The sequence below is a fragment of the Diadema antillarum genome, unplaced genomic scaffold (assembly GCF_040938485.1).
Source record: "Diadema antillarum isolate AM-2024a unplaced genomic scaffold, OU_Dant_1.0 seq00001370_RagTag, whole genome shotgun sequence".
Classification (NCBI taxonomy): Eukaryota; Metazoa; Echinodermata; class Echinoidea; order Diadematoida; family Diadematidae; genus Diadema; species Diadema antillarum.
Genome location: NW_027272131.1, coordinates 1118128 through 1136745, shown reverse-complemented (window position 1 = coordinate 1136745; position 18618 = coordinate 1118128). Strand labels below are relative to the sequence as shown.

The window sequence follows — 18618 nt, the reverse complement described above, 5'->3', positions numbered from 1 at the left end:
CATTACATTGTACAACAATGATATAGTTTTACATCTCCCTTGTCCCTCGATCTTTCACACAGATGCACATATACACAAACGCTTACATCTAATCTGTTCGGTTACAACAGTCTCTGTCATTCACGCGCACACAAAGGATAGATGCGTGGTGACGAAGATTTAATTCGTCGCTTTCATTAGGCGTACGATAATTACAGATGAGCAAAATGGTCTAAATGTTTTTAAAACATCAATTTGGTTTATATTATAATGCTTCCAATTTACCTTTCCTCTTATGAACAAACATCATCGTCAAGAATATCAAGAACCATGTACATCGTTCTTGATATATCTTTCTTTCATTCTGCCGCTTGAAACTCGCTCTTGACGCTCGTCACCCAAATCTTCAATTCTGTCGGCTCTTCCCCGGTGATGCTCTTGAAATCTCCCGTCTCGGCGATGTCGGCCTCTGGAGCGCCCTCGTCGATGAGTTGCATGACTTCGACGACGCCGGCAGCCTGCCAGTCGTCCATGCCCGCATTGATGAGGGACTGCTTGCTCGACTCGTACGGCACGCGCTCGTACTCGATCTTGTGTTCGAGCACTTCTCCGAGAATATCAACGAGTTCGCCGTAAGAGTGACGAGGGCCGACCAGGTTGTAGGTCTTATCTGTAGAAAAAAGTGACCCAAACAGAGAAATAAACACCAGAGAAAATAGAAAAAGGGACATAATGAAAGAAAGAGAAGATAGGATGGACAGTGACGAGAAAAATACAGAATACACATGAATAATATTGCTTGAATGCATATAAACCACATGCACTATTATTATCATCATCATCATTATTATTATTATCATTATTATTATTATTATTATTATTATTATTATATCTATTTACAGATTCCTCAGCTATCGACATGCTAAATTATGTCTGTTTCCGTCAAATTGTAACAATTCTGACAATATCTAATAAATGAACAATTTTCATAAATGACTAATCGTGGCAAATCGAATAAAGTCTAAATAAAGATCCCGTAGTTCCGTATTCAGTATCTATATTCGTCAGTATATATTTCAATTTGCGGAGAAAAACACTTCCCCCGTATTTTACCAGCGTGTTTCTCAAACGACGACATGATGGCGGAGGCAGCCTTTCCTACGTCGTCGACCAGGACGGGACAGTGCGACTTTTGCGGATCGACCGGACAGCAGATCTTGGATTGGTTGACGATGCCGTCCTTGAAGCCCATGTAGCTGTCTACGAAGAGAGGAAGTCGGACGACGGTGCAAGGGATACCGGATTCTTTGACCTTGGACTCGATCTCCTGATGGAGCGAAATAAGATTGAAAGCGAGTTCGACACTTGGTATACCTGCAGTCACACGCACGACATAACGACCAACAGGAATATCACTATGGCAACGACAAGATACAAAGAACTGGTCTTATGAATTATAACGATGCACGAAAGGCTTAACAAATTTCAAACTGAAAAAAAAAGTGGTTTTGCTGGCCTGTGTAAGCACATGATCACAGGATATTTGCAGGGAGACCTTCTAAATTGCAGGGATATTTCACTTTTGTTTGATGATTAATCTCATTTTCTCTCTTTTGGGTAAGGGGTAATAACTATTTTTTCACTCCTCTTTCCGTGTGTTAACAAATTAAAGAGATTGAGGAGAAGAATGAGTATAGTATTAGTTTTCAACGGCAAACGATAATGTGGAACAATGGTTTTCCATTTAAGAAGAATATAACAAAATAAGTTTTTACTTTCATAACACTATGGTATTTCTTTCAAAGGTCAAGACTCAATTACTCAACAACAAAGCAATGACAAAAACAACGGTTTTTAAAACCCCGGAAAGAGTTTTAGTTTTGGGAATCTGCAATAAACCTACTCCACACTGTTTTCCGAAAGCGATGTCGAGACCAGCCGACGTCGAGGATGCGATGACGACTTGATTCACTCCCGCCTCCTTACAAGCTTCCAAGGCGCCGTCGATGACATCGACTCGGTCTTCACTTGGGGCCAGGGTTATGAATACAACACCAACACCTATGTATCAAATTGTGAAGAAAGCATTGGTTTGACCATGACGTGAAACTTACCATTTTCGGCAATTATAGTGGCGATAGTTTTTTTTCTTCCTTTCCTGCGGTTCTTTTTCCCTTCTCTGACAAATTCAATAGTTACTTTCTGACAGAAGCAAGCCGAACATAAAAGGCCGCAAATATTATTTTTCTTGCATTACACAATAATGTAGGCCTACTAACCTTCACTGCATCAAGCTTTTACAGGTAAAATTAAAGGGATGGTACAGTTTTGGTTGAGATGAGAAATAGGCTTTCGAATTTTTGCAAGATACCAAGAAAACACTTATGATATAGCACAGAGCATACCATTTTAAGAGGAATTCAAAGTTTATTTGATGAAAATCGGGTTTGGAATAACTGAAACATCCAAAAACAAAGTAAAACAAAGCGATCGTTACAAAGTGTGGGTCCCACACTTTATTAGAATCGTTCTTTTTTGGATATCTCAGCCATTTCAAAACCAATTTTTATCAAATAAACGTTGAATTCCTCATAAAATTGCATGATCTTTCATATTTCATATGAGATTTCTCATTATCTCACCTAAAAATGTTAGAAACCTGAAATTAGGTCTCAACCAGAACTGTACGATCCCTTTAAGGTATTGTTCAAGTGTCCTTAGCAATAACAAGTTCTACTAATGACAATTATAACGTTTGTTGTTGATGACGATTGATGCTGATTATTGCAATAAAAGTGGTCACAGAGACTCGATGATGATCGACTTTTATATATAGCACTATAGCTTAGCTTTATAATAAGACGAGAGTAGCTGAAGTTACACTGTGGTGTGCGTACGATGACCGCAGACAAAAGTTACTACACTCACACGTGGGTAGCGAATTTCATTGTCATTACTGTGATATTGAAGCATAATGTGCACTTGATATACCAGGACATAAAGACTGACCAAGTTCTTTGGTAATTGAGAGGATGGGAATTCAGTCAACCTCCCCTATCTAGTCGAATCAAAAGTGTCGGCTTACGTGAATTTCGATTCACACAATAATATTTTGTGAAGAACATCTTGTGTTAATTATATCATAATTAACACAAGATGTTCATACCCATCTGTGTAAAAGATTTCTTCGATTTAAGTCATATTATTTTCAACTTGTGCGAGTTGACTTGGCGAGGGTAACTGTACATGGGTCCTACGCAAACTATCATTATGGGGCTTTCAGAGAAGGGAAAGGGTTAGTATGCACAGAATACACCTTAGAATAGATTGATGTGAAAGTGATACGAAGAAGCAATTAGTTTGGCTGACTCTTTTCTTCAGAAAAGTACCCTGAATAAATGATATATGCACTCCAAATACCATTAATTTCGATCTTGTGTAGACTTAATCTATGATAAATGATGCTTTCTATACTGCGTCAAATCTATTTGAAAAACATAAGTTTCGATGAATTAAAAACAGAAATATACATATAAAAACTTGCTGTCGGATGTTGCTTCTTCAAGCCTCATATATCACTGTATTCGACGAATAATTGGTTTTGGGAAGTGTTGACTCAATATAGTGCTCACTCTCAATCGCAGAAAATAATTCCGGTTATACACGTCATGTGCGTCAGAAGAGAGAGAAAGAGAGAGAGAAAAAAACTACATAAAGTCTACCTTCGAGTGCGGTGCCGAGACTAGCTTTATCGGTCATGGTAATCGTCACTAAGGTGACTCCCGGAAGCTCCCCGAGCGGCGCCACCTTTTCCTTGTCGCTTTCCTTCGCTCCTCCTCGGATGCTGACCGTGTCCCCGCATTTTCCGGAAAGGGCGCGAACCGTGGCCGAACCAACCGAGTCCGCGCAGTCCAAAACGCAGACGACCACCTTTTCCTGCTCCCCATCACCATCCCCCGAATTACTTTGCTCGTCATCGGCAGGAGCCGTCGCATTTTTCCCTCCACAATTTCCCATGATTCCGAAATGAATGTACTTTGTTCACTCCTAACACTGGTGATGATGACTTCTACACTTCAACTGATAACATTTTGCTCCCCTTCCCCCTTCTTCTTCCTTTTTTTTGTGTGTAAAATTACCTGGCGTATTATCAACTCGCTGGCAACGCACTCTTCTGTTGGTTCATGAAATCAAGTTTGTCGCATCTGCACATTTGATTTGCGCATTATTATGATTGACACAATACACGGCTATAGGCAGATGAAATGTTATGGGTTTGTTTGCTGTGGTTTCGAGAGAAGTCACTGAACACAACGTTGAATGAAACTTACGCCGTGCTTGCACTTACTGAACTATTATAGCGATCGATGTTTTTCGGAACATCAAAGTAAATAAAACCAGGACAAAGACCAAATGTGGAAAGCAATGTCGAGCGTTATACCGAAAACATAAGCAATTGAAATCACTCTAAACATTTCCAACGCGAATGTGAGATACCAAGATAATTCACAATGCTAGTGAAACAACCTTAATTGTTAGAAAAGAAGCTAACGTCAGGACATCTATGATGTAATTTCTCCTAAAAACCTAGAAAAAGACATATTTCCACATCAATGATGCTATGATGAATGCGATGTTCCTTTCACATACAACCACCTCGTCAATGAGAAGTGAGCATTATAATGACAAGGCATGGGTATATAGGGAATAACAATCTGTCATCTAGGCCTATAAACGTATTAACAGCAGAGAGAGGCGTATGTCTCCTCACTCTGGGCAGTATTTCGTGAGCATTGTAACTAAAAAACAGCCAGGCATGATTCGGCGATCGCTATTCGTGGTTGTTGTGACGGGATTTTATATGTCTTACGACTCCAGTTCCTGTTTTGGTTACCTCCACGGTAACAATCCAAATACCTGTCAGGAATGGCCGCAAAATTCCCATCTCAGTTATTGTCGTTATGGAACACATTCGGGAATAATATTGTGGCGCTGCCTAGCAACCTTTGAAAACCAGCGACGAGACGAATGAACACAGCGAAAGAAAAAAATGTCTGTCTGTCTTCTCCTGATAAATCCGAATGTTGTCATTCGCAAGTTCGCCACAAAAGGAACAACTCGCAAACTCTACATGCCAAGCAGATGTAATTGTTACGTGGATCATCGAGCAGCAGCTCCCATAATCATCATGGTATTAAGGTCAAACCATGACGGCCATTCTTCAAATTCACGGGTACATTGAATTATTACGTTTCGCCAGTTACAATGTCAACACATTCGGCAGACTTCACGCTACACTTCCCCCTCCTAACTAGGTGTGTTCATACCCCCCCCCCCCCCCCCCCCCAATTTTGATACAAAAGGCAGGCGCTGTATATTCACTGCATGGATTTTTATCATACTAAGATTTTCCTTTTTTTTTCTTTTCTTTTTTTGTACTAATTTGCACTTTGATCTAAAGTTAATTCACTTCAGCCAACATCTCGCTTGTACAATGAGTCATGCTCCGTTGGTTCCTCTGTTTTTAACAGTCATGTTTCTTTCCACCACCTGCCTGATCGCACACTCAAAAACGCGCCGCGGAGCGCTGTATTTCAAAGAGCTCAATCAACCGACGTGTGATTTTCTCAGAACAATCGATAAAAATGATACTGATAATTTACTGATTGCTTCGGATCAAGGTTCTATAAAATAGTGGACGAACAAATAACATGAATTATTAGATATCTCAATATCAGTGACAGATCACAGTTGAAGATGAGACCTTCTACACTGCAAAAAGTCTGGTGTTAAATACATGTATGAAACACCGAGCTGGTGTTAAATTTCCGATGCTTATTTGTGGTGCTGTACAATTGTTTGTTGTTGTTTTTTTTAGTTACTTAGTTTCCATTCTTTTTGTTGATTTTGAACTTCAACAAGACGATCAAGAATTTTCCTAGAGTACTTGATTTTTGAAAAAAGAGTGAGAACACATCTACACAAGAGTAACACCAGTTGGTGTGGTCTCCTATTGACACTGGGAGGGTGTTATACCATTGACATTGACACCAGCAATATCAAATCAACACAATTCGGTGTCATTTTGGATCTACACCAGTGCAGTGCCAAAAATATCACCAGCTACAGTTTCAAATTAACACCACAAAGTGCCAGGTGAACACTTTCCACACTATCACAATACTTTCTATACCTGTGGGTGGGGTACTCTATTGACACTTAATCAGTGTTAGATTTAACACCCATGGTGTTGGTGTTAGATCTAACATCGATGTTTTTGCACATCTCCTTGTGCTTACTGTGCCATGTGGTGGATATCAAATGGCTGGAAAAAAAAAACCCCAACAACAAACAACAACACTCTGCCACAAAAAACAAAAAATTTGTGAACTTTATGCTGTCACTGCCAAGATACAAATGTACCTATGAAAATGTCATCTTGCCTGTAAATCATTTATGAATTCCTTTATCTTGTTTTTACTCCAACACAACTGTCTCTTTGAAAAAATGAGGAAGGTGATTCTGACAACTCACTTACATATTTTAACTTTTCACAAACATTTATCTATCATTGCAAACAGCAGTTTTGTGACTTCATTTTTCCAAACATCAGAAACACTTGTGGAACACAGGACCCTGCAGCTAAGATATCTAAATCTTAAAACATTATTCAAAGTGCCTTTAAAGTGAGAAGTAAACCACACTTTTCTGTGGATTATACGCATTGTATGTGTACACACAGTATCTACCTCCCTTCTTACGAAATATAGGCCTAGTATAAGCATGTACATCTCTCTCTCTCCCTCTCTCTCTGTCCCTATCATAATGGCAGTAAATAAAGAGGGTGCACAGGTGATTTATTATAATCTTGAAAAGAATTTATTATCCCAATAACCAGTCCCAAAATACTCTTGCAGAAAAAAAATAAAATAATGGTAAAGAATATATACACTTTTGCACATAAACTGTCTTCAGAAGGCAATATACTGCAATGTCATCACTATACACTAACTGAGCTATCAAAATGTCTAGACAAGATAAATTACAATAAGCAGGACTGCCATATAATACGGCAAAATAGACAAACTTTCCTCATCCCACACACACTAAATATCATTTTGATTGTGACCTAATGATATTTTTGCTCAACATGTAATTGCATGTTTTCCCATGTGATAAAGCTATCAAGTAATGCCACAAAAGATTCCTAGTGTGTGTAGCTGTTTCATTTACATGTGTATCATACTACATACACGCCATCAAACATGCAAACCCATCCGGAGCATATGTTTCATCCCTTTCTTTCCTGAATTTCAATCTAGACACACAGTGTATTTCTTACTTGGGATTGCAAATGAGAAGAGAAGGATTCTTCCCACATTACATAAGAGTGGACTTGCAAATCCACTTTCCTTTTCCCAATGAACAATATTATCCCTCTAGAGAGTATCAACAAATATTGCAAAAGTTGTTTAAGATGGTCAAATACACGGTTGAGCACTGAATTATCACTGGTATCAGACCTTTAATCAATCACAGCTGCCCGTGATAGAGGCTACTCTTTCGCTTGCTTCACTCGTAATGATGAAAAGTTTCTTTTTCCAAGCAATCAACACAGTGGGTAAGGAAGGCAAAATCTCTAGGATATCCCTCAATCAAGACTGAATAACACCAACCTGCCACAATTTCTAGCAAGAACACCCAACACAAACCTCTCACATGACTTCAGAGAGGAGAAAGGGTTTAAAACATGTAGAGTTAACAGTTGCATAGGTAGTAGACTCAGTAAGCTCTCACTGGTGATGTTGACTACAATTATTGGTGTCCAAAATTTCAGAAAGAGGTTAAAAATACAAGTGTTTCAGCCATGATTTGCTTTGCTAACTTTCCCTCTGAAAAGTACCTTGAAAGGTGTAGGAACATATCTGCTTGACAATCAAACCTAACAGAACATTCTGCTGACTTCACAGAAAGGAAAGCAGAAAATGCCACTATACTACTTCCATCAAAACTTGATACAGTGTATCACTAGACTTTGAGACAAAACAGAGAGTTGCTATCTACGTCAGTATTCTACAGTGACATGTCATTTTCTCCTGCGATAATTGCTACTGTCTTATTTACTCCAAGGCCTTCCAGTTAGGTTTTGGGTTGTGGTAGGGCTTTATGTTTAGTTTGATTTGAGGATTAGGGTTAGGGTTATGTTTGTGGGTAGAATTTATGTTTGGCTTAGCGTGCAGATATTTCATGGGAGCAACTGCCACAGGTGCAAATGTCATGGAACATAATCTACTCATGTTAACCTTCAACTTAGTAACATGTAAATAGTCAACGCTTTATGAAAACAAAAGAATTTGTTACATGAATACACATATTTCTGGATGCAATAACAGAAAACAGAATCAAGGGAAAGTATATATCACTAGCCTGCAATGAAAAAAAGAAAAGGTATTGAGACAAAGGAAACATTGATATATTCTTTACATAGATATGTACGTAAACTAATTTTGCAAACTATTTGTATTCCTTTGGGGCAAAGGTATAAATATTACATATAGTTTAAGGATGATTCTTCCTATTTTTCAGATCCATTTGAAATACTGTATACAGCACTAGAAACATGCTAGGAACATGCATCTTTTAAACAAAATACATTTTACTTGCCTATCTCAGAGTGAGACATTATTTGTTTGCATGCTTGTATAATTCGAGCTGAGTACATTCGCATATCATGTACATATAAGATTATTTTTTAAAGCCACTTTACTACTAGTAAAAGGGTAACATTCAGATTTCAGGAATGTGCAAATATCATCAACACTAGAAACATAAAAATTAAATCACATTCCTAGTTGATTCACTTGTCAATACCTTGCCAAGCAATAACATTACAAGGAATTACCAAATCAAAGTAATACAGCAGTAGCAATGCAATACAAAGTTATCATGATGTTGTAAACCCAAAGTGTAGAAGAAATATAACTTTAAGTTGAAAACTAACATTGAATAGTAAAGTTTCACTATTTACATTTAAATTACATGACAAATATGTTCCTTAGAAAAGCAAACAATTATTCTCAATTTGAAAAACTGAGATAGATTTGAAATCTGGGATATACAAGAGCATCAATGACAGTACCATGGACAGTTCATGGAATGTGGAAATGGTCGTATGAACACGTGTGGTAAGCCACAAAGATACAACACTGCTTGGCTTTATCATTATTTTATCATCCATAGCCCAACACAGTACATTGTATACAACCTTAAAAGGAAAATTTATCAATGACTTCAATGTATGTATTCATATGTCTGAGTTATTCAATTTTGTAAAGATTTTTTTTAAAGAACAAAATTGAAGTGATCTAGCTAAATCAGAGAAGCAGTACAAAAACAGAAAAGAAATGAAAATTCTTTTCATTGTCAACTTGTGATTTATCAAGATAAAAACAAAACAAAAAAAAAGCCTCAGAAGGAATTGAAATAATAATCAAAAGATATTTCCAGTTCTTGCATGTCAGTTGATATAGCTGAAGTAAAAACTGACTTATTAAATATGGAAGAGCAAACAAACAGTAAAATGAACAAAAACAAAATAACAATAAAACTACAGACCTGAGAACATAGCAACAAAACACACAGTTGGAAAACTGTGCCATTACACATTTACGATAGTCATATCAACATATCAGATGGTAAATTTGTTTTTAAAAAAATATGTATGTTTCCAGATTTGCAAATAATACAGATATTATTTTTCACTTCCCTATGACATAACAGCTGCCTTGAAACTGCAGAAAATTAATTTTGTGACTAAAGCTGGCAGTTAATCTCTATATTTGTGGGCATTTTTGCTCATCTGCAACCATAATGGAATTTTGAAAGTATGGCCCAACCTCTCGGCAAAAATTATTTATTTGACTACTTTGGATGGTTCTAAAATGCTGACCATGCAAGAAAACTGTAAACAAGGACATAAACAAAGCATTGTACACAGACTGTGTCATACCAAAAATACCCAATATATATCCCCCTCCCCTTCCCCCCCCCCCCCACAAAAAAAAAAAGAAATGAAAGAGAGGAAAAGAATCATAACCTAGGTGGCTGCTAGCAGCATAACGGACAAGTGAAGACGTATAAACTCAACAAGGGAAAAAAGATGGTGACAATGAAACTGGGTGATGATGATGATGATGATGATGACTACGATTTATGATGCAGACAACCAAGGCAGAGGTGGAATTACACACAGATTGGTTTACAGGGGCCATTAACTCAGCTTGCCCAGCTCTGCCTTCTTGAACACTTCAGCCGCCGTGAATATGAATGAATCAATAATGCCTGCTACTGTAAATGTTCCTCCTACGATGGCACATATCTGCAAAGAAAAAGAAAAAGAAAACAAACATACACACAAACAGAATAATTCATTGATCTTAGAGAAAATTCACTGGATTTATCAAATGAAACTCGGTTGGTATATTGATGGTGTGAGCTGTGTAATCTGTGACCACTTATAAACATAAGCACACTTATTCCCTGACTTCCTTCAGAACAAATTTTGTGACAAGCAGCCCTGATCATTTAGCGGGAGAATTTTAATACATGTAGTAAGCTTAGGATGGCTGAACATCATGCTAATATTGGGCTTAATGAATGATCAGAGAATGTAGTACATAAAAACATGTTATCATGTGTGGACAATAGATGGCAGTATACTCATTTGATTTTGTCTAGCCATGAGATTCAGAACTGAGGCAAAGAATTGCTTGTACATGACTAGACACGTACAGACATCATCTTGCAATAAAGCCATCTCTATCACGAGAAGCTCACAAGTACACACACATGCATACACACACACACATACACACAAGCAAGCAAACAAACATAAAATAGGAAAGGATGTGTAACAGGTTTTCTATATGCAAATAAGATTTGGATATGATAATTGCTTGAGGGCTAACATTTTGACGATTCAATTTTCCATGAACACAAGTAATCACACTAGTCCCACATATCTACATACCTCTAAGTATTCTGTAGTGAACACAGGGGTTCTGGCATACATTTAAATTTATCTCCATTTTTGTGGATTTGCTTCAACTGTTATATTTCTCTTTTAAATTGTTCAAATGATCAAAACTATGCATGAGATTTGAATACTGTAAAAGTGGTTTCTTTCGCGGTGGTTTTATTTTCGCGCTTTTCGCGCTTTGAGGTTGAACCCCGAAATTAACATCACGCGAAAATGTTTTTGAACTCGTCGCTTGTACAACGCTATCATTACCGACCGCAAATTTAAACACATGCGAAAAAGTCCCCACCGATGAAAACCGCGAAAGTTTCTGTACGCGAAAGAAACAACTTATACAGTAACCAACAATTCTGACCACTATCATGCAGCCAGCTTTCTCGTGGAGTAGATTTATCAATGCCACAACTTAATCAGGGGTTTCATGACCACGATAAAAACAGCGACATCCTTGGTCATTTGGTCTTTTGCCAAGAAGAGCAAAAGACAGAAGGACATTTTCATTTCTTTTTTTTTTACTCACAGTTGTAATAAACGTGTAGAAAGGAGCTCTCTTCTCGTGGTACTTGACGGTGATGGGAGTGATGTCATATCGGAACCAAATAGCCGGGAGGACTCGTCGGCCGTGGCCATATGAGGTGTACTCCTGCCAAGGAAAGAGGGCGCTAAAATTCATCTCTAGAAGGCAGCAGGGTTCGGAACGATTACTGTCCCTCCGTGAGCTATTTCTCCTTAGTCTTTAGACTTCACAAAGTCAATTGCACATTAAAAGGTTTTAAAATATCTACATTCTGCAAGTGTCCTGAGGGAGCTAGCACAATATCTCCTTTTGTCTCTTTTACCTTTATGCTGATAAATAATTCATATTCATGCACACATGATAAACATACTCTCACAAGTGATAAACATACTGTAAAACGAGAAATGTTCGCGTGCATTTTAATGTAGCGAATTTCACGAGTGCGAAGATTCGCGAAATTAAAATGCACGCGAAAGTTCTTGTCTACACTATATGCACTGAATACCAGCTCCAGTTCGCGAAAATTTCATGCCGCAAAAAAGGCCGTCGGCTCCAATTCACGAAAAATTCATGCCGGGAATATATCATGTTTTACAGTACTTTCAACTGTGGCATGATAATTCCGGCAATAATACTGTCATGCTATTTTCTTTTTCTCATTATTTGAAAGTGTTTAAAATCTACAAAGTTGGTTGGAAAATTTTAGCTCTATAACAATCTCAAAGGGAGTATTGCCCCTTGACAACACCACGAGCAATTCCCCCCCCCCCCCCCCCGACTCCACTTGAAAATGTTCCATAGCCCCTGCACTATATGGGGTTACTGATGGAAATACTCACTTTATACGCATATGTGTACTGGTATGAGACATTTTTGGCTCCCCACAGATCTTCATACACTGTTGGGACAATCTTCATGTAATAATCATGAGAAGCTTCGGCTGCGGAAAAATGAACACACATGGAAACAAATAAACAGTAAATCAATGTGCAACATCCATATCATTACTTTCTATGCTCCACAATGTGTATGTGTGTGGGTGTGAGAGAGAGAAGAAGTCTGTAAAATAAAGATGCACTTCAAAAACTACCCTATTTAGCCTTTATTCAGATTAATTTCAAAGTAATATCCCCAATTTAAATCTATAACAGCTTTTCAATGGAGAAAGAGAGGATGAGCAAGAGGGAGAGAGATACGGCACAATCCTATACTTTTCTTATTACATAAATGCTCAACAGATACTGTTAAATGCGTTTGCAGTACAGTATGTCCCCCAAAAAATTACAATCAAATTTTCGCATTGATAACATCCAATATGATTAAACTGTCTAAATGCTACTTCAGGGTCTTAAAATATAACATCTTAGCTCTATTTTGCAGAAAACCCCATTCAATTTGGTTAGGCGGTCACAGAGAAATGTGGAATGTTGTAAAGCATGTCATGAGTCTGATTCTTCCAAGTTTAGCACTTCGATGCTTTTGTGTGTAAATACAATAGACAGAACTTGGAGGGAAGAGATACTTGACATCCTTTACAAAATTCCTCATTTCTCTTTGACCACTGAAGCAAATCGAATGGGGTTTTCTGTAAGATGTGGGACATGAGTTATAGTTTCATACCCTGAATTTGTATTTGGATTGATTCACTACTTTTAAAGATATCATTGCAGAGGGTTCCATTGAAATTTTTTTTGGAGACATACAGTACAGTTCTCAATGTCTGCCTGTGCAGCATGCAGCTAATACAGGGATCATCATCCACTGCATGCATTGGATCTCGGGGTGTCTTTGTCACCAAGAAGTATACATGAAGGTGAATCTCATGAAATATAACCTCACCCAGCAAAAAAAGTTTGATCAAACTACTGTAGTGTCATCTGACAGCACACACTAAGGCAAAAAGGGCTCCTTTAATCTATAATGGATGAAAATTCTGCTTTTATAATTGTAATTGGTCACATCTCTTTGCAGTATCTAACAGAGAAAATGTAACCAAGTAACTTGCGCATTGCAAAATGAATGATAAAAATGAAAACTTTGCATCCTGACTTCAAACTTGAAAAACTAAATTGGTGCATAAATGTGCATATAAAGCCTGCCACAAGAAAATGCTACATCAACTAAATGTCTCTTTTTCTTTTTGGTTTTGGTGGCTTATTTTCACAAATATCATAATCTCATGATGTCTATCAAGGACACTTTAAATTGACTGAAACAGATCTGGTTCCTTCTCAAATTCAGGGTCTTTAGACCCAGATATGTAAATACATCTGGAAGTTGGTATATGTGTGTGACTTACGTTTACTTGTGGTCCTGTCTCTTCCTGCTAGTGGATTAAAAGCGGCACCCAAACTTTTATTCTGCAAAGGTGGGAGCAAAAAGAGTGAAACACGGTACCAACACATTACTTCAAAAGCAATGAATGATAGTAGATGCAGAGAATAAATGTTATCTTTTTGTACACTAAAAGCATTACAATGTAGATTAAAATATGTAAGAAGTCTTGGGTAGAAGAAATAAATAAACTGACCAGAAACGACAAAATTAGGAGAATTTCACTCTTCATTTGAAGGAATTTATCTGGCTGATGCTATGAAAGACTACTATACATTTGCTGAAAACATTCAATGATCACCTTAACTATCACCTACTGAAACCATTTACTCGTTGAGGAAGGGCTGATTTTGCTACAACACGCATTTCCCATAGACACTTGCCCAAGTATACTCAGGACTTGCCTTTAACACGTTAAGGATGATTTTTTTTTTAAATTGATGAAAATATTGAAATTGATTAATTTACCTTTAAGTCATCTCCAAAAGATACTTCATGGATTACATGTGTAAAGTCAGGCTGTGTTGGTTGATTCATTCCCACTGCATGTGTTGATACATGAAAATTTCCAGGCACCTATTCCACAGAAGACAAACAAGAAACAAACAAGAAATGTACAAATCAACTTACAGGCATTTTTTTTTCTATTCTTCACACAAATCATTATAGAAACTGCACAAAAAAAGTAACTACATATCTATGACCTATACATAAGAACATAAAATGATAGTAAAAGATACACAAGGAAAATTCATACACTTGTAAAGTGTACAAAGACAAAACAAAAGACAACAACAAACACTACACATTAGGTGCATTTGACATTGTAACATTACAGAAAATTTCTTTTATCATTTGGTTTCATTCAACTTTTTGAATGATATAAAGAAGTGAATTGAATACGAAACCAACAGAAACAGACACTGCAATGGTGTGATGCTGCTCAAGTCCAGTTAAGTGTCTTATATGCCACTTTTGATGGAGAATTCACTGACCTTTTGGTTTCAGCCACGATAAATCACTGTTTAAGAGGTTCTAAAGTGATAGATGATAAGATGGTGGCACATATCAAAATCAACGAGCAGATCATTTTAACCCGTTGAGGACGGACTGATTTTGTTATAACACGCATTTCCCATAGACCCTTGACCGAGCATACTCAGGACTCGTCCTCAACGGGTTAAGGACCACACTCATCAAAGAAAACTCTGCTTGGTGCATTGCAAACCATAGTGGAGTTGGTATCAGTTGTTAATCTATGCATTTGTACACAACAGTTGGGAGGGGGCACATACATCACCCAAGGATGTATAATTCACCTTTGACCCTTAAATCACGAATGAATTTTCCCCCTATTCCAATCTAGCCTGTGCTCTCTGCAGTCACAAAGTACATTTGTGGTGCCCTTTTGGTGACACACTACCAATGATGGACATCGCTGAGTATTCACTGATGGACACAAGGATAGGATTTAGGCTAAACCGATATACTGCTGCCTCATTCTCATTCTCATGCTATCAAAAAGAGCATCTTGAGAGACATGAAGAAGGGGGGAGAGGGGTGTGGAGGAGCAAGCTGTAAATTCATTTCTAACTTCAACACTTCCACTAAATCCCCACCAAAACAAATAGACAAAACAAACAATAAGTACTCACTTTATTGATAGTGAATTCACTGTAGAATCGACAACCTTTCTTGTCATTGACTGGTTCTTTGTTGGTGTTGTCCACGTAACCCACTTCATGCCTCCCCATATCATCTTGTATATCTAACCCAACAACTGGAGACATCATTCATAATGCAAAGAGAAAAGAAGATGTAGATCATAACAACAAATCAAAGCCAGAGTGAGTTTTGGGATATGAACAACATGAATATCTTTAAGAAAAAATGAAAAAAGAAAAAAAAAAGGACAAATACTATTAAGATATCAGAGTAGAGCTCAAATGGATGGTATAGTTTTGGTTGAGATGGGCTGCATGTTTCCAATTTTTGTGATATGATGAGAAGCCTCTTATGAAGTATCAAAGAGCACAACATTCTAGGGGGAATTCAAAGTTCATTTGATGAAATTGGTTTTGAAACAGCCGAGATATCAAAAAATAAAGAGGCCCTAATAAGAGGTGGGACCCACCTTTCATTAAAACTGCTATGTTTTACTTTGTTTTTTGATACAGTTGTATCTCAGCCATTTCAAAACTGATTTTCATCAAATAAACTTTGAATTCTCTCTAGAATTTGTATGCTCTTTAATATTCCATAAGTGTTTTCCTATGCCACTGATATTCAAGCTGGCAATGCAAAATGCACGGCACATTTAGAATATCTAAGTGTGGAAAACCATCGTTAGGTGCCTCTCCATTTGCCATACTGTAAATCAGTTGAACTGGGAACATTTATATAGTGTTGCAGAGTGAGAGTAAAACACTGTAGCCTTGTCCCAAAGGATTCACCATGGGACTTCATGGACAGCAAGCTAGTCTGTTAACAACTCTGACTAACAACAATTGTAATCACTTTCATTATTTGACCATAATGCCACATTTCCTTCTACCCTGCATCTCTTTCTCACTCTATATTGGTTGAATTTTATGTTTTTATTTTCATTCTCAGTCCTAAAAGAATGAGTGCATACATTCAGCTACAAAATATAGGTGCAGTACCAATCCCCCTTTCTAATAAATTATAAATGTTGAATATTTCAGGGTGTTGACATTTGTGCAAATTTTTTATGTTACTGAACTAGCACAAAAATAACACACGACTACTTCTTTTGAGATAGTGAAACATGTTAAGAAATAATTTTGCTTGAAAAAATTGCGGACAAGTTCACTTAAACTGGTCTAGAGTAGATGAAATTGCAATTAATTGTTTGAAAATTTCCACTCATACAATAGTGGATAGAGCCTTCAGCTACTGCTATGAGCTCCATAAACCAGACACTGTCAGGTTGGGTCTTGCATCAATGGCAAAAACAAGTTTCAACAAGATGCTTTGCTTCCGTGTGATCTAAAATGTGACCACATAATTATCACATCAGTTGACAATATGTGTGCCAGTGTTTTGACAGAATAGTGCGTAAATTGGAGACCACACCACAATGCAGACATATGCAACTATGGGCTATACAAATTGAATACAAAGAGTAGGTGGGCTACAGAGGCCATCTATCACCAAACTTACCATGACAACTGAGCCTGGGCAGTGTGAGGTTGACCCGTACGGAGAGTCGCTCCACTTCGCCTGGGTTGTCCACGTATAGCTCACTGACCCTGTTGTACATACCATGTGATAAAATCAATTTGTTGGCTTTGGTCAATACTCAGAAAGGATGATAGCACATGTTATTGGTTGGGTGGGGGGGGGGGGGGGAGGGGGGGGGGAGGGGGAGTAACAACCACATCAAAGTTCAATTGAGTCAGCAACAACTTTACCCCGCATTCACATTAGTCCCCGCGATGTGGGGGGGAAGTCCCACGCAGAGGGACTTTCTCCTCAAAAACCACAATCTGATGTGAACGCTCGCTGGGACTTGTCCCCTCTTCCCCTCAAAGCAAGTGGGTACTGGGACAAGATTTGGAGGGGAGAGTGACCTTGGGGCGCAATTGATAGTGACCTTGGGGCGCAATTTATAGCGTCCAGCTGTGGTCATCAATTGTGCGCATGCACGATGCCTGGTTTTAAGTGGCAGCGCTTGCTCCAAGCCCCAAATGCCCCCACAGCTCGGGGACAGATTAGATAGCAGTGTGGACGGTCAGTCGTAAAAAAAGATAAGATCTCTTGTGGCTGTCCCCCGTGTCGTGGGGACCAATGTGAATACAAGGACAGATATACTGCCAGAGCTGCTACCTCACTGTTATTTACATTACTATCACTACTGCCACAACAAAGGAGCTGAAGAGAGGGTGAAGAAAATTATGATGAAAGTGAAAAAACAGTTGCAGTAGAAATAGCATTAGTAGTAATAGTGGTAGTAATATTTTGCAAAGTAAGAGTAGGAAAAGTAGGAATATCAGCAGTTATGAGGAATATCAGCAGTTATAAGGTTGTACAAGAGGAATAATATGGAAAGGAGAAGATAACATCATAACCACAGGCACATTGACATACTAGATATAATTCATTCATTCATTTTTTGTTTCATTTCATGCAGAAACATATAAATATTTTACAGAAATTGAATGCATAAATTACATCACAATGTATAACAAAATAATATGTACAAGTTTGCAGAACATTAAGTATACAGAAATGCTGGAAATAGGGAGGTATGCTAAGAAGCAATGCTTGAAGGGTGCATTCCCCCCCCCCCCCTCACACACGTAATACGACAAATCACATGGTAGATATACTGCTATACATAAAAAGTGGAATTACGAAACAAACTAAGACGTGGAAACTTAACTAACCCGAAACAAGCACCATGGACAAATCCCTACACTAAGTCGCTGTCATGCAGTCAGAGAGAATGAAGAGAGAAAGAGAGTGAGAAAAACTAATTATGTGGTGTGAAGATCCAAAGATAGAGGACTATAACAAGACGAGAATTACTGTATATGGCAAATATTTCATGAGGTTTTTATTTTCGCGAATTTCGCGAGTCAGGTGCTTTTCGTGAAATTAAAGACACGCAAAAATATTGACTCTGATCCCGATGTGAATGTGGGGTACATGTGTACACTTCTCTGTTCAGTACAGGACTCCACCATCGCGAATTAAACCATCCGCGAAATCGTCGAAAATTTAGACT

The 18618-nt window shown here is 37.9% G+C and overlaps 2 protein-coding genes across 2 annotated transcripts; both read right to left on the bottom strand.

The window, feature by feature from the left end:
* Positions 1 to 338: 338 nt before the first annotated feature.
* LOC139708721 (NAD(P)H azoreductase-like) lies at positions 339 to 3996 on the bottom strand. Its single transcript, XM_071620655.1, has 4 exons — positions 3702 to 3996; positions 1883 to 2040; positions 1093 to 1306; positions 339 to 649 (listed from the first exon to the last, which is right to left on the bottom strand). Exons 1-4 carry the CDS (start codon positions 3994 to 3996, stop codon positions 339 to 341), a joined length of 978 nt encoding a protein of 325 aa, XP_071476756.1.
* A 6044-nt stretch (positions 3997 to 10040) lies between these two features.
* Positions 10041 to 17151, bottom strand: LOC139708720 (endoplasmic reticulum-Golgi intermediate compartment protein 1-like). Its single transcript, XM_071620654.1, has 7 exons — positions 17052 to 17151; positions 15524 to 15648; positions 14337 to 14444; positions 13834 to 13894; positions 12374 to 12474; positions 11538 to 11660; positions 10041 to 10357 (listed from the first exon to the last, which is right to left on the bottom strand). The coding sequence occupies exons 1-7, from the start codon at positions 17149 to 17151 to the stop codon at positions 10250 to 10252; spliced, it is 726 nt and encodes a 241-aa protein (XP_071476755.1). The 3' UTR covers positions 10041 to 10249.
* Positions 17152 to 18618: the final 1467 nt, after the last annotated feature.